A 14,798-nucleotide genomic window follows, 5' to 3' on the forward strand; every position below is an offset into this window, starting at 1 on the left:
TATGTATATATGTAAGTTATAATTATTTGTATTTTAATATATATTATGTATATATATAAAATTAATTATAATTATTTTTATTTTAATATATATATACATTAGTTATAATATACATATATATGTAGTTATGTGTATATATGTTTTATTAATTACAAATAATTTTATTTTTAATATATATATATATATATATATATGTATATGAGAATTTGTATGTATATATATTAATTTAAATAAATAATTTAATTTAAATTTTGTTTGAAATGGTGATGTGGCATAATTATGATGATGTGTTCATGTCATATCATTGCCACATCATCATTTTTGCTTAAGTTGGCATTCGCGGGAGATTTTCGGTGAATTATTAAAAAATACGGGATTTTATGAATTAATCACACCAAGTACATGGTTTAATTGGTAATAAAAAAGTATAGAGTTTTTTCGTTGACCTGGAAAAAGTACAAGGTTTTTTTTGGCGATTACCCCTTATTTTAATATATGTATATGTATTAGTTATAATATACATACTTAAGTTGGCATTCGCGGGAGATTTTCGGTGAATTATTAAAAAATACGGGATTTTATGAATTAATCACACCAAGTACATGGTTTAATTGGTAATAAAAAAGTATAGAGTTTTTTCGTTGACCTGGAAAAAGTACAAGGTTTTTTTTGGCGATTACCCCTTATTTTAATATATGTATATGTATTAGTTATAATATACATATATGTTGTAGTTATATGTATATGTGTTTTATTAATTATAATTACTTTTTTTTTTTTATATATATATATATATATATATGAATTTATGTATATATATATTAATTTAAATAAATTATTTAATTTAAATTTTGTTTGAAATAATGGTGTGACATAATTACAATGATGTGTGCATGATTTGGATTGCCACATCATCATTTTTTGTTTGAGTTGGTCGATGCGGGAAGTTTTCGGTAAATTTTTAAAAAAATTCGGGATTTTATGGATTAATCACATCAAATAGCGTTTAATTGGTAAGCAAAAAAATATGGGATTTTTCTTTGACATATTACAAGGTTTTTTTGGCGATTTTTTCTCGTATGGGTTGATGTTTTACGGCGGCCCACGCATCTACCCACCCGATCTCTTCGTTAGGACCCATCAGATTAATTCTCTGATACTCGGAATAAAACGGGAATGTATCAGGCCGTACATGATATAAGTATGGTAATATAGTGGAGCCCTCTTTTGCACAATTTCACTCGCAGTCGCTATATTCTTCAATATCTTCACTTTCACCCACACAGTTTCCGAAACGTTCTTCCAAACCCACAACGGTTGTTCGCCATACTCCACGCACTACTCCCAGCTTCCCTTCGTAACTCACCAGCTTCGGGTATTCATTGTTCATCGACTCCTCGGGGGTTGGAAAAAGTGACCAAGTTTCGGTTTTTAGACAGAATCTCAGCACATTGTTGTTACGTGATTTGATTCAATCAGAATCCGATTTCTTTTCTAATATATCGAGAGACAATCTGTAATTCATTTCTCCCCATCGACAAATTTTTCCGACTGAAAAATAAACAAAACAGAACTCTTCAGAGTTACCCAAAAAAACTTGCAAAAGCTACCAAAAAAAACAAACTTTGATAGCCAAATTCCGAAAAAAGATTCTAAAGAGTGACAATTTACAGACGCATGACACAAGAGAAGAAGAAGAAGAAAGCAAAAGATGACACAAAATGGGGTCTTGTGGAACTAAGTATCCCTACCTCTTCTCTTCTTTCTTTTCTTTTTTTGTTTTGTTGTTGTTGTTGTCTGAAACTATGCTTCTGCTTTGGCTTCTTACCCAAAAAAGAAAAGAAAAGAATGGTCCGACCGGATTCAATGGAAAGGCTACGTGAGCTCGGAGTCAGAAGCATGTCCGTAAGGTTGTCTGAGTCTTCTTCCTGGGCTCATCGGGCTCATTGGACTCAAAGGCAAGCGAGTATCTTTCCTGCTACTGTTGCTGCTGCTGCTTCTTCCGAATGGATTCAATGGCGATGCTTTCGGTGATGTTCTTCCTTTTATTGGCGACGTTCCAGTCGATCTCAACTTTGGCGATCCTGAATTCCATAAACCGATCAAAAAAGGGTGTTTTTTTAAACCTTTTGGTCATCAATCAGCAGCTTAAGACAGTGTGTTACAGATCAAAGTTGAGTTCTTTAACTAACCTGTGCTCGGGCTTCTTCTCAGTTTTCCAATGTCACCGCTTTTCCTAAGGGCAGAGACCATCTTTGTGGGAACTTCCGAGTAGACTGATCTTGTATCCGAGTATTCGGATATTGTATCTAAACACACCGACTTTGTATCTCTTAATGGTACCGGCGGATCTTCTACCACCGAAACGCTTTCAGAAGTTTCACTTGTTTCTGAATTGCCTTCTTTAGAGCTTGAGCTCGTCTTCTCTTTCTCCGCAATCCTGTAAGCGAAAATCTGGAACGGGATCTGGCTCACCGGTGTTACGTGCCCCTCTACCGGGAACTTCCTTAAGAATCTTGCTTCCAAGTCCCAGCAATCAACAAGTGGGTTTTGCATTTGAGGGTGCCCATGATCGGGGTTCACGACTAGGAACTTCTTGATGTAGCGTAGGATACGGCATATGGAAGAGAAAGTCGGACGCTGACTAGGGTCCGAATGCCAACATCTTTTTATTAGACTCACGAGATACTTTGGTGAAGGGAAGGGGAAGAGAGGCCTCTCTCCCATCCTAATGTTCTTTGTCATTTTGTCACCTTGAAGGTGACCATCCTCAAACGGAACTTTACCCGTTATGAGCTCAAAACACACCATTGCAAAGCTATACACATCAGCTTTATGAGTGAACTTCGATTTCGGGATACCATCTGGGTCTTGCTCAAGCTCTGTGAGAACTTCGGGTGCATACCAAATTACAGGATCTGGTGTGCTTGGTCTTGCCAAAGGCCGCGCTTTGACGGAAGATAAACCAAACCCAGAAATTTTGGCATGGAAATAACCTTCAGTGTGACTCCTCTCTTTCAAAAGAATGTTGGTAGGGTTCAGATCTCCATGGAGGATATCGTTCGAATGGAGATACTCCATCCCCCGGGCAATTTGAAGCATGATATCAATCACGACAGGAATGGAGAATAGATATCTCCTTCTGGGCCCGCAGTTTTCCTTCATGTAGCTCAGCAAATCCTTGTGCATCAACTCCATGACCAGAAAACATTCTTTCCTTTCTTCATCATAGAATCCACAGAGGTACTGAAGTATATTCGGGTGGCAAAGCAATAACAGAGAGGAAATTTCTGAGCCTAATGATTCAAGATCCCCGAAAAAATGTCTCACGGTAAAACTGTCTCCGAGCCATTGAATCTCCTTGTACTGGCCGCCTGGACCAAACCGCCGCCTCACTTGGTAATCCTTTGACCCGACCAGTACTGAACTCGGGAAGAGCTTCCCATGGAATGGATCAAATCCGGTTAATTTCTTCAGAAGCAAATCAGCTAGACGGGCCTCGTTATTGCTTACATCCATGCTGTCTGACTTTCTCTTCTCTTGTAATGCCTCCACCAAATTCCACCGATCTTCTCTCCATGAATGTTCAAACCGGCTGCAAATCTCCTTTGGCACAAGATACTGCTTTCCAAATCTCCATTGGAAAAGCTTAGGGTCATTCCACTCTTTGTCATACTTTCTAGAGAAGACAACTCTCCTTCTCTGCATCTCGGAAGGGTCAAGGCCCGATATCTCCCCAGCTGTCTCAATGGCTTCTATCACTGCGGGGAAATAACAAAGCAAGTTGTGTATGTGAAACTCGACACAGTCTTTGTTCTGGGCAAGGTTCATCACTTTGGCCCACCAACCTTTGGTGTCCATACAATACCGAACATACAACTCTCCTTCTTTGAAAACCCGATAGAGCTCCCTCAATGGCTGTTCAAGGGCTCTCCATTTGGTGTGCTTCTCTTCAAGCTTCAGGTTCTGTCTGATCTCTTCAGCGACCGTGTTGAAAGCATAACTGAAGACCTCCAACAGCAAACAACACTGCCTTTGGTTGATCAGGATGTCGTCTTGCAATACCATAAGCGCATTCAGACTCCCGAGTACCTCTCCGATTTGTCTGAACTGTTCCATATAGAATATTGTACAAAGGACTCGAGATAAACACCCCGAAACACGGATCAAAGAGTGGGATAAAGTCCTCAGATGTCTTGGAGCCAAAAGAATACAGTAGACTCCAGATTATGACAGCTGTAAAAAAAGATTCAAGATACGAAAATTTATCATCAGAGGACAAATACCAATTACATGAGGCAGAAAAACCATTATGCAACATTGCAGGATTACACAACAAGCATCAAAATCAGCCGACAGGGAACTTTCAAACATTCAACCCCATACAAACATCAGATTTACGGATCCTAATCAAGCAACAAAAGAGTCCCTGAAAAAAAAAAATACCAGATTCATGGATTTCATCATACAGAAATCAGGTCGAGAAATATGAGACATTGCAGAGAAGATAACGACGTGTAGAATCAAACAAACCTGACACAGAGATCCCCGTTCTTTAAGGATCGACGAATTCCCTTCGAACATTCGGACCCATACCCGTAAATCAAACGTATCAAACCAAACATGAACAATCTCCAACCTGAACATAAGAAAATTTCATCTCAAATGGTTGGGTTTCAAACCAGAAACTCGGGTCAAAAGAATGGGGGAAAAACCCACCTGTCAAAAAAACTTCAAATCATCAGAAGATTTCACCGATTTACGGAATCAAAAAACTACTGGAAAGATGAATGGAACTTCGAATCATCAACACTTGCCAAAGAGAAAATCGAAGCAACCCAAAAAAAAAGAGGAACCCTGAAACCTATTTCCTTTCTTTTCCTGGGTCGCTCAAAGCCCTAGAAAAATTCCCCGGAAAACTTTTTCAGAGATTTTCGCTTCCCCTCTCTCTACCTGTAACGGTTGCGGAGAAGAAAAATTTTTCCAGGAAAATCTTGGAACTTTTCTTTTGTCCCCCTTTTTTGGTTAGGATTTGGCCGTTGAAAACGCGTCCGCATACTCTGGGAGCCATATATAAAGTGTTCCCGCGAGTTTCGTCACAATTGATTAAATTAATTTAATTGATCGAAATATAATTAATCATATATTCATTTTTAATTAATTAACCTCATTTCGTCTAATCTGGCAACGTCGTCTCCAAATGTCTTTTGACTTAAACGGCGTCGTTTATGCAAACCAAGATCTCATTTCTTTTCCTCCCTTTGAAAAAATCCCCGAAAAGAAAGCTTCTGATGCTTTTCCTCGAAAATAAGTTTCTTAATTAAGTTGGTTGATCTATAATTTCTTTATTTCCCAAGAAGCACTTGTTTGACTCGTGGATCAATGGTGGGAAAATTTATTAGTCAACGAAATATTTCCAATCTTAATTAGAATGTTCAAAAATCAAATGGGAAAAAAATGCATTTCTAATATATATATATATATTTATATCCGTTTGATCTAACCCATGATCCTTCTTTTGGCGCTAACTAATCCATGGTCTTAAATGAAACGTGACGATGAACAATACAACGGAGGGACAATCGTACGATTCAAACTGTATCAAATAAAATAATATAATATATGTTGTTGGTTACATGGCATGTTAGTGGAAGGCGTGCCGTCACGACTCACGATGTTTTATGTTATTTTATTAAAAAAATCCATAAATCGAATCAATCCTTACACACACAGATTTTATTTATAAAAAAATACCATTTTTTGGCTAAAAAAGGATTTAAAATGATACATTTCTCCGTTAAAAAATGTTGTGTCAATATATTCATGCAAGCATGTATGCACGCGGGTAGGGATTGGTGGATCGTCGTTGAAATGTCTTCACGTTTAGCATATAATATATAATATAACCCACACGATATTGAGATTATAAATATTATACATTGAATGTGTTTTATTTGACTAATTTCTTCTAATTGGTAACATTATAACATGCCACCTAAATTGGGTAGTTCAAACGGGACATGTATAATAATTACATGCCGATGGCCAATGGTTCGTGTCTGTATCTATTTTCGGTTTACTGAAATTGGTTAACCGAAAATTTCCGGTTCGGAACACTAAGAGTTCCGTGCATTTGATAGAGAGACTGCTCCGATGGGCTTTCATGTTAAAACCGAGATATACAGTTTTTATTTGGAATTTTTAGTTTTAGTTTTAGTTTTTAAGTTTTAAATTTTAGTTTTGATTTTTGTAATATTTTAATTAATTTTTCTGTGATCAATAAAAATACTATTGAAGCAATCAAAGGATGTCAATTTAAATTCGCAGTACAAACTCGATCCGAACCCGTTCAAAAATATCAAATTTCGAATTTAAGTTTTTCGATTCGAAAAAAAAATCAAACTTTCGGATCGACTCAGGGGTTCGACCGACCTAAAAATCTGATAATTTATTTTTTCAAAAAAAAAATCAAATATATCTAATTTTAAAAAATGAATATAAAATAATCAAAAATCGATTTTCTAAAGAAAAAAAAACATTAACATAGAATTCAAAGCAAATTTAATATAAAAATGAATAGAAATAGTTATCTAAAAATTAGAAAAAAAAATGAAGCAAAATAAAGGAACCGAAAACTGAAATGACCATCCCATGATAACTATAACCATAATCATTGATGGAAAGAATGAGCTAAAAAGGTTAAAGAAAAGAGGCAAACATAGAGGAGAAAGGCACTTTTGTTGAACCCAACTTCAACACTAAAGCTTCAGCTTTCTTCTTAAGTTTCAGACAGAAAAAGGACAAGTTCATGTCCAGAGACGTATGTTATAAAACACAAGACGCTGACAGAAGAAACCAAAACAGACATCAGACCTTGAATCAGATCTGATTTGTGTTTCGTGGATTATGTCCTTTTTTTTTCATAGATAGATAGATAGATTGATAGGAGAAGAAGCCATCTCATCTCACTCTGAAAGAGTAACGAGGTAAGAAGCAAGTGTTAGCCCATGGCGTACTTCTGGGTCCAGCTTCGAGCTGTGGCCTCGTACTTGGCTCTGTCGGTTTTGTACATGTGCGCTATCTCCGGCACCAGTGGATCATCCGGGTTCGGATCCGTTAACAATGAACATATCGATAGCAATACCTACCAATGGATGGCCCGCATAAATCACAACTGTCCACCACAGTTCTTGATGATTGACATAGGGGTGCAAGGGTAAGGGTAATGACAACGGCATGTGATTACGATACGATTTTCTATCGGTAGGGGCTGAGAATACGAGGATTACCTTGGAAATGGTGAGGGCCGGGCTCCACTGCTCTTTCAAAATGTCGAGGCAAATGCTTCCGTTGCTATTGATGTTCGGATGGAAGACCTTTGTCCTGAATGCAACCTGCATCAAAACGATATATATATACAAACTTCTCTTCATAGTTATCATGGCTCTATTGTGATGGAAGGGGAAGTTGACAAAAAAGAAGAATGAGGGGAGAGAGTTTATTAGATAGTCGAGAACAGGACCTTTGGTGGTTTGAAAGGATAGTCCGGAGGAAAGTGAATGGTGACGAGAAACACTCCACCCGCATACGGACTATCAGTAGGACCCATAATTGTAGCTTGCCAGTGAAACATGTCTTCAGCAACAGGCCCTAAAAAACACTCGATATTTGTTCAAAGGAAACAACATAGGTTAGCCTCTTGAGTGAACTGACATATAATGCAAAGCGCAAAACATATATGAGAAAACAAATAATGCTCTTCCCCAAGACCACAGCAGTGGTAAGGTTCCTGTGGCAAAGGCATGCATGAGCATCCTGAATGGTTCGAGCCTCGAGGCTCAAACCACGTAACACAGCTAAGGACTTAACCAACAAAACCAATTCAATCACACAAAATTTCGAACTTTAGCCATTCCATATGGAGTTGAATGCGAAAACATACGAAACCAGAAAACAATTGCAACCCAAATAATAAAATCTCATAAGCTATCACTAGGAAATTGGGACCGGGAAACAAGTAACGATGCTTTTCCTTGATCTCACATGTTGCTATGAGCCTATGAGCAAAAGGTGCATCAGGCTCGTAAGATCAACAGATCAACCCTAAAAACATAAAAGAACACGTTAAAAAAACAAGGGAAAGCTAAAAAAAAGGGTCGCGGCTCAAGGAGGGGTATTCACCATCCAAAGCCCAAAAACATTTCTCAACTTTATGATCGTCAGACAAAACCAAATGCTCCATTTGCGATCTCCAGACAGTAGTTTATTTAAACTAAGATTGCACTGCCGAAAAAGATTCCATCCAAGCTCTAGTATACTTGAGAGTATAGCTAAAAAGATCTCATCTATGAACAGACAATTACGAATAAACAGAACTAGGCATCGGAAGCAGCAGACAACAAGAGATCAGCTGGAAAGAAGGGAAAAAAAAGACCCAACACAAAGGATCAGACATGAAAGAGAAGAACTAGCGCTAACCCGCGCTGCACGAGGTTGGAGGATCTTTCTGGAGATCCTTCAGCTCCTTCAAGATCCGTTTCGACGCCATTTCGCCCAAACAAACCCTGCAAAGGAAAAATCCGAGTAAACCCTATATTGATTCAGCTTAAACGGCTTCGAATCGGAAAATTTTCACAACAACGGAAAGGGATCGAAGATATTGAGCATCGATCAAGTGAATTACCCGAAGAATTGTAGTTACCTCAGAGATCCTCCGAACTTAGCCGCGATCTGATGCTACGAGAAAGCTCCCCGAAGAGAAATGCTAAATTTTGGGCTTTTATAAGCTCGATAAATTATTTGTACGCGTAAAAAAAATTTCCCCAAGACATTATGCATTACCTACTTTATCCCAATAATTTGGATTAATTTTAATATTAATTTGAGTTATATATACTTACTTCATCCTAGTGGTATAAAATGGGGGGGCTGTAACTAAATGAAGATATAATAATAAACAATTTGAATTATTGTGTGAATAAAGTATAGACTTAATTATTATAAAAGATCTAAGAAATATTTTTTCATCTTTATCCATTATGTCGTCATAATGAAACACATCATTTGCTTATATGTCGTCATAATGAAACACACGAATAAAATTATTTGCTCTATTAATGTTTTGCCATTTGATTTTGAAGTTTCTCCAAAACGTTATATTAGTCGTCGCATTTTATCATAAGATTTCTATACGAATCATTGGAAATCTCATTAATACTTCTGCACAAAGTCAAATAGAAAAATTCAATAACAGTCAATGAAAATTGATATTCTGTAACTATTTTTGCTTAAATTTGAATGTGTAAATAAATATAAAACATAATTTCATAGGAACCCTCTGAAGCCACCAGAGAGTTCCATGCCGACTTGAAATAGGCTTAGGGTTTTTGCTCCGAGCGTAAAATCTCTCTGCAACTAGAAACGAACACTTGCAGGGGACTGACGCAGAGATTCCGAGATCAGAATCAATGGCGTCGAGGGTTTCATTGAAGCTCAAACAAAAGGGAAAAGGATCCAAGGGATCGTCTTCATCCTCTTCCTCGGACGAGAAATCGAAGTTTGAGGTGGCGAAGGAGTGGACCAACTGGACATTGAAGAAAGCTAAGGTCGCGACTCACTATGGATTTATCCCTCTCGTCATCGTCATCGGCATGAACTCCGATCCTAAGCCTCATCTCTTCCAGCTCTTCAGCCCCGTCTGATCCTCCAATTACATCGCTAGATATGGCGGATCGTGATCTTCTCCGGTCTGGCTTCATCTCCTTACGTATGTAGTCTCAGATTCGTCGAATCTTCGTGATGTTTTAGCCCTTGCTCCACTGGGTTATGTCCCGTTTTCAAATGTCCTCTCTAGGGTTTGATACACTCTCTGGATCATTAGCTTGATGCATATGTGAAACGGAATTTTCGTTTTCCATTCTCTTTGTGCTTTTTACACAATCGAATTTCTAGATGAAATTTCTGACATTGCGTTTGCCTTTCGAAGAAAAATCCGAGATTTGGATCTCATACAAATCAATGAGTTACAAACAATGTTCATTTACAACTTCAATCAGATTTCGGATCAAATGTCTTGTATCATTCTCAGATCATCTCTAAGGAGGCGTTCATGATCATGACAGCCTTAAAGAAGGGGGCTTATTGTCTTTGGAACAATAGTTAGCCTTCAGCTCAGTCACGTCTGTCATGCTTGATCGTTCCGTTCCATCTGCGGCTCAAAACTCTTTGTAGTCCCACGACAACCTCCTCTTCAATGTCTTCACCACGACATTTGGAATGTCGTCCTCTGGGTCTACCCTGCCCCTGAACCTTGGCAGATGCGTTCATTTAGTAAATCATCAGATGAAATGTACAGTTCCTTCCTCCGAATCCGACAAACTTCATTTCCTCTGTGCCTAATTCTCCGGAAGACGGTTTTACCTTCAACCTATCTTCAACAAACATAGCTACAGCCACAAAATCAACAGGGAAATCGTTCGCGCCTATGTTTCCGGTAAGTAATTTTGTTTCCAAAGTGGATGAATCTGGAAACTGTCGAAACTATTTCCATGAGTTTGTTGTTTGACAAGTTAGCCTTTCAAATCGGGATGTAATTTCCAGGTGGGAAGGTCTACCCTTTATTATTTCTAATTTATCTGAAACTCTCAACAAAATCAGAGTGGCGCAGCGGAAGCGTGGTGGGCCCATAACCCACAGGTCCCTGGATCGAAACCAGGCTCTGATAAAAAAGAGTGGCTTCCGTCCCAAATTTTTTTCTTTTCCCCTTTTGTCCTCAGATTCCATAATTATACGAACTACCAAACGCGTAAATAAAATAATAATTGATCCGCCATTGTCCCTCACATTTAAAACTGTTCTTTCCGAATAGGACAATCAGTTGGTTCATCATCATCCTCATCGGTGCAGGATCTCGAAGCGGAGGAGGAATAGCGTTTTTTCTTTGCCGATCTATCATCTCCTTCGTTGTTCTCTGGGTTGAAATTTTCCCTCCAAGATGAACGACGCCGATGTCTCGCAGCAGATTCAGCAGATGGTGAGGTTCATCAACCAGGAAGCGGAAGAGAAAGCCAACGAGATCTCTATCTCCGCCGAAGAAGTTCGTCTCTCTTTCTCTCTCTCTCCTCTCTCTCTCTCTGCGTAACTTTGTTCGATTGGCCCATAAAAAAAAACTTTGTCCCATTGTGTTGATCTCAATCGGAGAAGCGATTGTTCGATTTTGTTTCCTGTCGCTTATAGTTCATGGCCTCGGAAATTTCTGATCTGGAAGTTCAATTTGTTTGTCTAAGCGACGCGAATCGTGGTCGAATTATGGATATGGTATGTTTTCTATTGCAGGAATTCAACATCGAGAAGTTGCAGCTGGTTGAGGCACAGAAGAAAAAGATCAGGCAGGAGTATGAGAAGAAGGAGAAGCAAGTGGAGGTCCGAAAGAAGATGTGAGCTTCTTCTCTGGTTTCTCTTTCTTATCAAAATGTTGTTACTACTATGCTGTTCAGGCGTGTGAGGGTTTTGCCCTCCGAAACCTCCCCGATTTCGATCCAATCTCTCAAGAACTTGTGTGTGTGTTAATTCTATTCAGTGAGTATTCCATGCAACTGAATGCATCAAGGATCAAAGTTCTACAAGCCCAAGACGACATTGTCAATCACATGAAAGAGGAAGGGGCAAAGGAGCTTCTGAAAGCTAGCCATCACAACTTCTTTGGTCATCACCACCATGAGTATAAAAAGCTTTTGAAAGATCTCATCATTCAGGTTAGTTGCTTTTTTACGCGTGTGCTGCATTAGCTGATTCTTCTGCCAAGACACTGTTAGAGCAAGATTATTGAATTAGCTGCAAAGGAAAATATGCTCGGCTATATGTATATGCGTATTGGTCCCTTTATGCTTCTCATCATCTGATATTATATTCCCGGCAATCGATCTCAAGTTGTGACCGATCAACCTTATGCATTGCAGTGTTTGCTTAGACTGAAAGAACCTTCGGTATTGCTGCGTTGTCGTGAGGAAGATCTTCACATGGTGGAGTCAGTGTTGGATGACGCAAGGGATGAATATGCTGAGAAAGCAAAGGTTCACGCTCCTGAGATCTTAGTTGACAAGGACATCTTCCTCCCACCTGCTCCTTCTGGCGATGATCACCATGGTCCTCACTGGTAAATCTTTGCCTTCTCCAACCAAGCACATGTGATTTATATTTCACCCGAACAAGCTTGATTTTTAGTTAAAAGAGACAACATATCAGTGCATGTCCACCTTGGTAAATGCCTAGTAGTAGTACATAAAAACATTCTTCAGACGAGATGGAATCGCCGTATACAGTTCCGGGGGAGTGGTGCTGGCGTCTCGTGATGGGAAGATCGTGTGCGAGAATACACTTGACGCGAGGCTGGAAGTTGCATTCCGCAAGAAACTTCCCGAGGTAAACAACTCCCTACTACTCACCCTTTGCTGTTTCATTGTACGGCCATTACAACAACAAGCTCCCATTACATGAAAAATCTCCAAGGAGAAAACCCTCTTGTTCTCTTAAACTTTTAATCAACACACCCTTATTCTCACATTTTTTTTAATCAGAATAAAATTGGATTCCGTTGAATGAATATTAACAATGCAGATCCGGAAGTGGCTCTTTGGCAAAGTTGGTGCCTGAAGCACCACTGCACACTCTTCTCCTCAACAAGGCCAATTTTAATCTAAATACATAGAGGTGTGTAATGGTCCATTTATTTCTAAAAATAGTAATAATTGGACGTGTAATGTCCCTGGATCATTGGAAGTCATTGTTCATTATCATATGTTTTCTGTGATTCATTTTCATCTGTTGTTGTTTTGAGATAACTTCCTTTCTCCTAAAAATAAATAAAACAAGATGCTGTTTTTAGATTTCTCTTTACCTTCTCACTTAATTTTTGAGTTTTATTTATTTATTTTATTCCTTGCACACACACACACACACATATGTATAAATATAAAATGTCTGTTATTTATCTCATTATATATATATATATATATATAATGCATGAACAGAAAACATCGTTACTTGAACAACAACGTGACAACAGACCTAAGATGGGAATATTTTTTTTCTAAAAGAATTGGATTCAACATTGGGCAATATATATATACACACACACATCTGCTTCGTAGGGACATAGCAGAACACGTAGTTTCAGAGAGGTATGTAAGTCACTTCATTATATCACCACGTGTCTATCGAAGCTTCGGCTTCTGACAAGCCTTGTGCAAAATTTATATATTTCGTCCACGTGAATAAATAAACTTTATAGATTAAAACGTGAATAATGAATGCCCTTAAAAAGAAGTTGATATTTTTTTTCACGATTCTGTGATAGAGAAAATTCCCTGATTAAAACGTGAAGAATGCCCTTCAGAAAAAAAATACAAAAATAAATATTTTTTTCCATGTTTTTAATTTCTATAATGTGTATATTTGTTTGAAACGACTCTATTTTTCCCCCTAAGCCTTTTAGTTTCTCACAGGAAATTAATTTTCATTGTAGTTCTCTCCCTATGCAAACGATTTAATGTTTTAACGTTTTCACGAAATTAATTTTCATCGTTGTCACTTTAATCAAGAAACAAGGCGTACAAGTAGTTCCAACAATAATATGATATCATACTATGTATGACTTACCTATTTAAATTTCATAAATTGTTTGATGAAAAAATGTACATTCTTCAAATGCCTTTTATTCAGATGTCTAAAGGAGTATACTCTTAATCAAAAATGTCGGAAGAAACTGCATTTACAGTGTTCTTCAACACCTCCGGATTCAGACACTTCTCGATCAGATTCTCCACCTTAGTCAATCCAGATTCTTTTCTCAACCATGTTCTCGTAATCTCTCTCCACTCCGTAATCCTCTCTGTTCTCCTCTTCGCGATTCTCCACCGTTCGTGCTCTCGAAGAACTCCATCTCCGCCGTCGCATTCGCCGCGTTTTTTTTCCGGAAACTGTGATCTCGTCGGCGGCTCTGAACGGCGCTCTCGGAACGGTGTACCTCTTCATGGGCTCCCGGATCATATATGAAGGTCTCGCCGGCGAGGAGAAAAAGACGGATTTGCCCCCACACGTGTGGCTCGTCATGCTCTCCCAGGGACTGTCACTGCTGCTCCTGTCGCTGACGCTCTGCAGACGCGGTTTCAGCGTTCGGTATCGCACCTCTCTGAAACTCTCCTCCGTTCTTCTCTTCTGCTCGCTCGCGTTTCAAGAACTCGCTCTTCTGGGGAAGAGAAGAGTGATCTCGTCCGGTCTCATCTTGTGCACTCTCTCGCTTTTCGGGTCCGGTTTATTGATTTTCGTCGCGTTCAGAGGATATTCCGGCGACAATGACGAAGATCGAGAAGAGATCGACGGCATGGATCTCTACTCGGCATTGCCTGAGAGAGAAAGCAACCGCGACAGCGCGAAAACGCGTTTCCAGAAGGCTGGATTCTTCAGCAGAATGACGTTCTGGTGGCTGAATCCTCTGTTGAGGACTGGAAAAAGGAAGATTTTAGAAGACGGAGATATCCCAGAGCTTCGGGATGAGGATCTAGCCAAGACTCGTCATTCCAAGTTCGTCGAGGCTTTATCGAATCAGAATCAGAATCAGAATCTATTGTCGACGATCATGCAATGTCACAAGAGAGAGATTCTGGTTTCTGGACTGTTCGCGTTGACAAAGGTCTTGACTGCATCCACAGGACCTCTGTTTCTAAGAGCGTTCATCGATGTTGCAGAGAGGAAACAGCGATTTGAGAACGCGGGTTATGTTCTAACGCTCGGTCTTTTCG

At 38.9% G+C, this 14,798-nt stretch overlaps 4 protein-coding genes and 1 non-coding gene across 7 annotated transcripts; 3 read left to right on the forward strand and 2 right to left on the reverse strand.

The window, feature by feature from the left end:
* Positions 1-1,504: 1,504 nt before the first annotated feature.
* LOC104817677 (mitogen-activated protein kinase kinase kinase 7-like) lies at positions 1,505-5,029 on the reverse strand. Its single transcript, XM_010546934.1, has 4 exons — positions 4,720-5,029; positions 4,534-4,639; positions 2,193-4,236; positions 1,505-2,084 (listed from the first exon to the last, which is right to left on the reverse strand). Exons 3-4 carry the CDS (start codon positions 4,117-4,119, stop codon positions 1,876-1,878), a joined length of 2,136 nt encoding a protein of 711 aa, XP_010545236.1. The 5' UTR covers positions 4,120-4,236; positions 4,534-4,639; positions 4,720-5,029; the 3' UTR covers positions 1,505-1,875.
* A 1,690-nt stretch (positions 5,030-6,719) lies between these two features.
* On the reverse strand, positions 6,720-8,803 carry LOC104817686 (ubiquitin-conjugating enzyme E2-17 kDa-like). Of its 2 annotated transcripts, none has more exons than XM_010546956.1 (5): positions 8,702-8,803; positions 8,479-8,564; positions 7,523-7,650; positions 7,290-7,394; positions 6,720-7,144 (listed from the first exon to the last, which is right to left on the reverse strand). In XM_010546956.1, the coding sequence occupies exons 2-5, from the start codon at positions 8,546-8,548 to the stop codon at positions 7,001-7,003; spliced, it is 447 nt and encodes a 148-aa protein (XP_010545258.1). In that variant the 5' UTR covers positions 8,549-8,564; positions 8,702-8,803; the 3' UTR covers positions 6,720-7,000. The 2 variants fall into 2 exon arrangements, with proteins under 2 accessions (XP_010545258.1, XP_010545249.1); XM_010546947.1 differs by having other exon boundaries at positions 8,684-8,794.
* A 520-nt stretch (positions 8,804-9,323) lies between these two features.
* LOC104817698 (mitochondrial import receptor subunit TOM7-1-like) lies at positions 9,324-9,964 on the forward strand. Its single transcript, XM_010546968.1, has one exon. The coding sequence runs from the start codon at positions 9,468-9,470 to the stop codon at positions 9,699-9,701; it is 234 nt and encodes a 77-aa protein (XP_010545270.1). The 5' UTR covers positions 9,324-9,467; the 3' UTR covers positions 9,702-9,964.
* Positions 9,965-10,651: 687 nt separating this feature from the next.
* On the forward strand, positions 10,652-10,723 carry TRNAM-CAU. The gene has a single exon. It is a non-coding gene; the product is annotated as a tRNA-Met (tRNA).
* Positions 10,724-10,839: 116 nt separating this feature from the next.
* Positions 10,840-12,888, forward strand: LOC104817707 (V-type proton ATPase subunit E3). 2 transcript variants are annotated; one of them, XM_010546980.2, is made up of 6 exons: positions 10,843-11,095; positions 11,335-11,435; positions 11,579-11,753; positions 11,958-12,154; positions 12,321-12,420; positions 12,616-12,888. In XM_010546980.2, exons 1-6 carry the CDS (start codon positions 10,994-10,996, stop codon positions 12,649-12,651), a joined length of 711 nt encoding a protein of 236 aa, XP_010545282.1. In that variant the 5' UTR covers positions 10,843-10,993; the 3' UTR covers positions 12,652-12,888. The 2 variants fall into 2 exon arrangements, with proteins under 2 accessions (XP_010545290.1, XP_010545282.1); XM_010546988.2 differs by lacking the exons at positions 12,321-12,420; positions 12,616-12,888 and adding an exon at positions 12,297-12,313 and having other exon boundaries at positions 10,840-11,095.
* The last annotated feature ends 1,910 nt before the right edge of the window (positions 12,889-14,798 follow it).

Source organism: Tarenaya hassleriana, unplaced genomic scaffold (assembly GCF_000463585.1).
Source record: "Tarenaya hassleriana unplaced genomic scaffold, ASM46358v1 Cleome1, whole genome shotgun sequence".
Lineage (NCBI taxonomy): Eukaryota > Viridiplantae > Streptophyta > Magnoliopsida > Brassicales > Cleomaceae > Tarenaya > Tarenaya hassleriana.

Bases quoted from the DNA above. Each gene is read 5' to 3' on its own strand.
- LOC104817677 (XM_010546934.1), bottom strand. From the start codon at position 4,119: ATGGAACAGTTCAGACAAATCGGAGAGGTACTCGGGAGTCTGAATGCG. The intron at 2,085-2,192 runs GTTAGTTAAAGA...TATGGAATTCAG, and splicing joins GAGAAGAAGCCCGAGCACAG to GATCGCCAAAGTTGAGATCG.
- LOC104817686 (XM_010546956.1), bottom strand. From the start codon at position 8,548: ATGGCGTCGAAACGGATCTTGAAGGAGCTGAAGGATCTCCAGAAAGAT. The intron at 7,395-7,522 runs GTCCTGTTCTCG...GTTTTGATGCAG, and splicing joins ATCCTTTCAAACCACCAAAG to GTTGCATTCAGGACAAAGGT. The intron at 7,145-7,289 runs GTAATCCTCGTA...ATCCATTGGTAG, and splicing joins CGGCCCTCACCATTTCCAAG to GTATTGCTATCGATATGTTC.
- LOC104817698 (XM_010546968.1), top strand. From the start codon at position 9,468: ATGGCGTCGAGGGTTTCATTGAAGCTCAAACAAAAGGGAAAAGGATCC.
- LOC104817707 (XM_010546980.2), top strand. From the start codon at position 10,994: ATGAACGACGCCGATGTCTCGCAGCAGATTCAGCAGATGGTGAGGTTC. The intron at 11,754-11,957 runs GTTAGTTGCTTT...TATGCATTGCAG, and splicing joins TGAAAGATCTCATCATTCAG to TGTTTGCTTAGACTGAAAGA. The intron at 12,421-12,615 runs GTAAACAACTCC...TTAACAATGCAG, and splicing joins TCCGCAAGAAACTTCCCGAG to ATCCGGAAGTGGCTCTTTGG.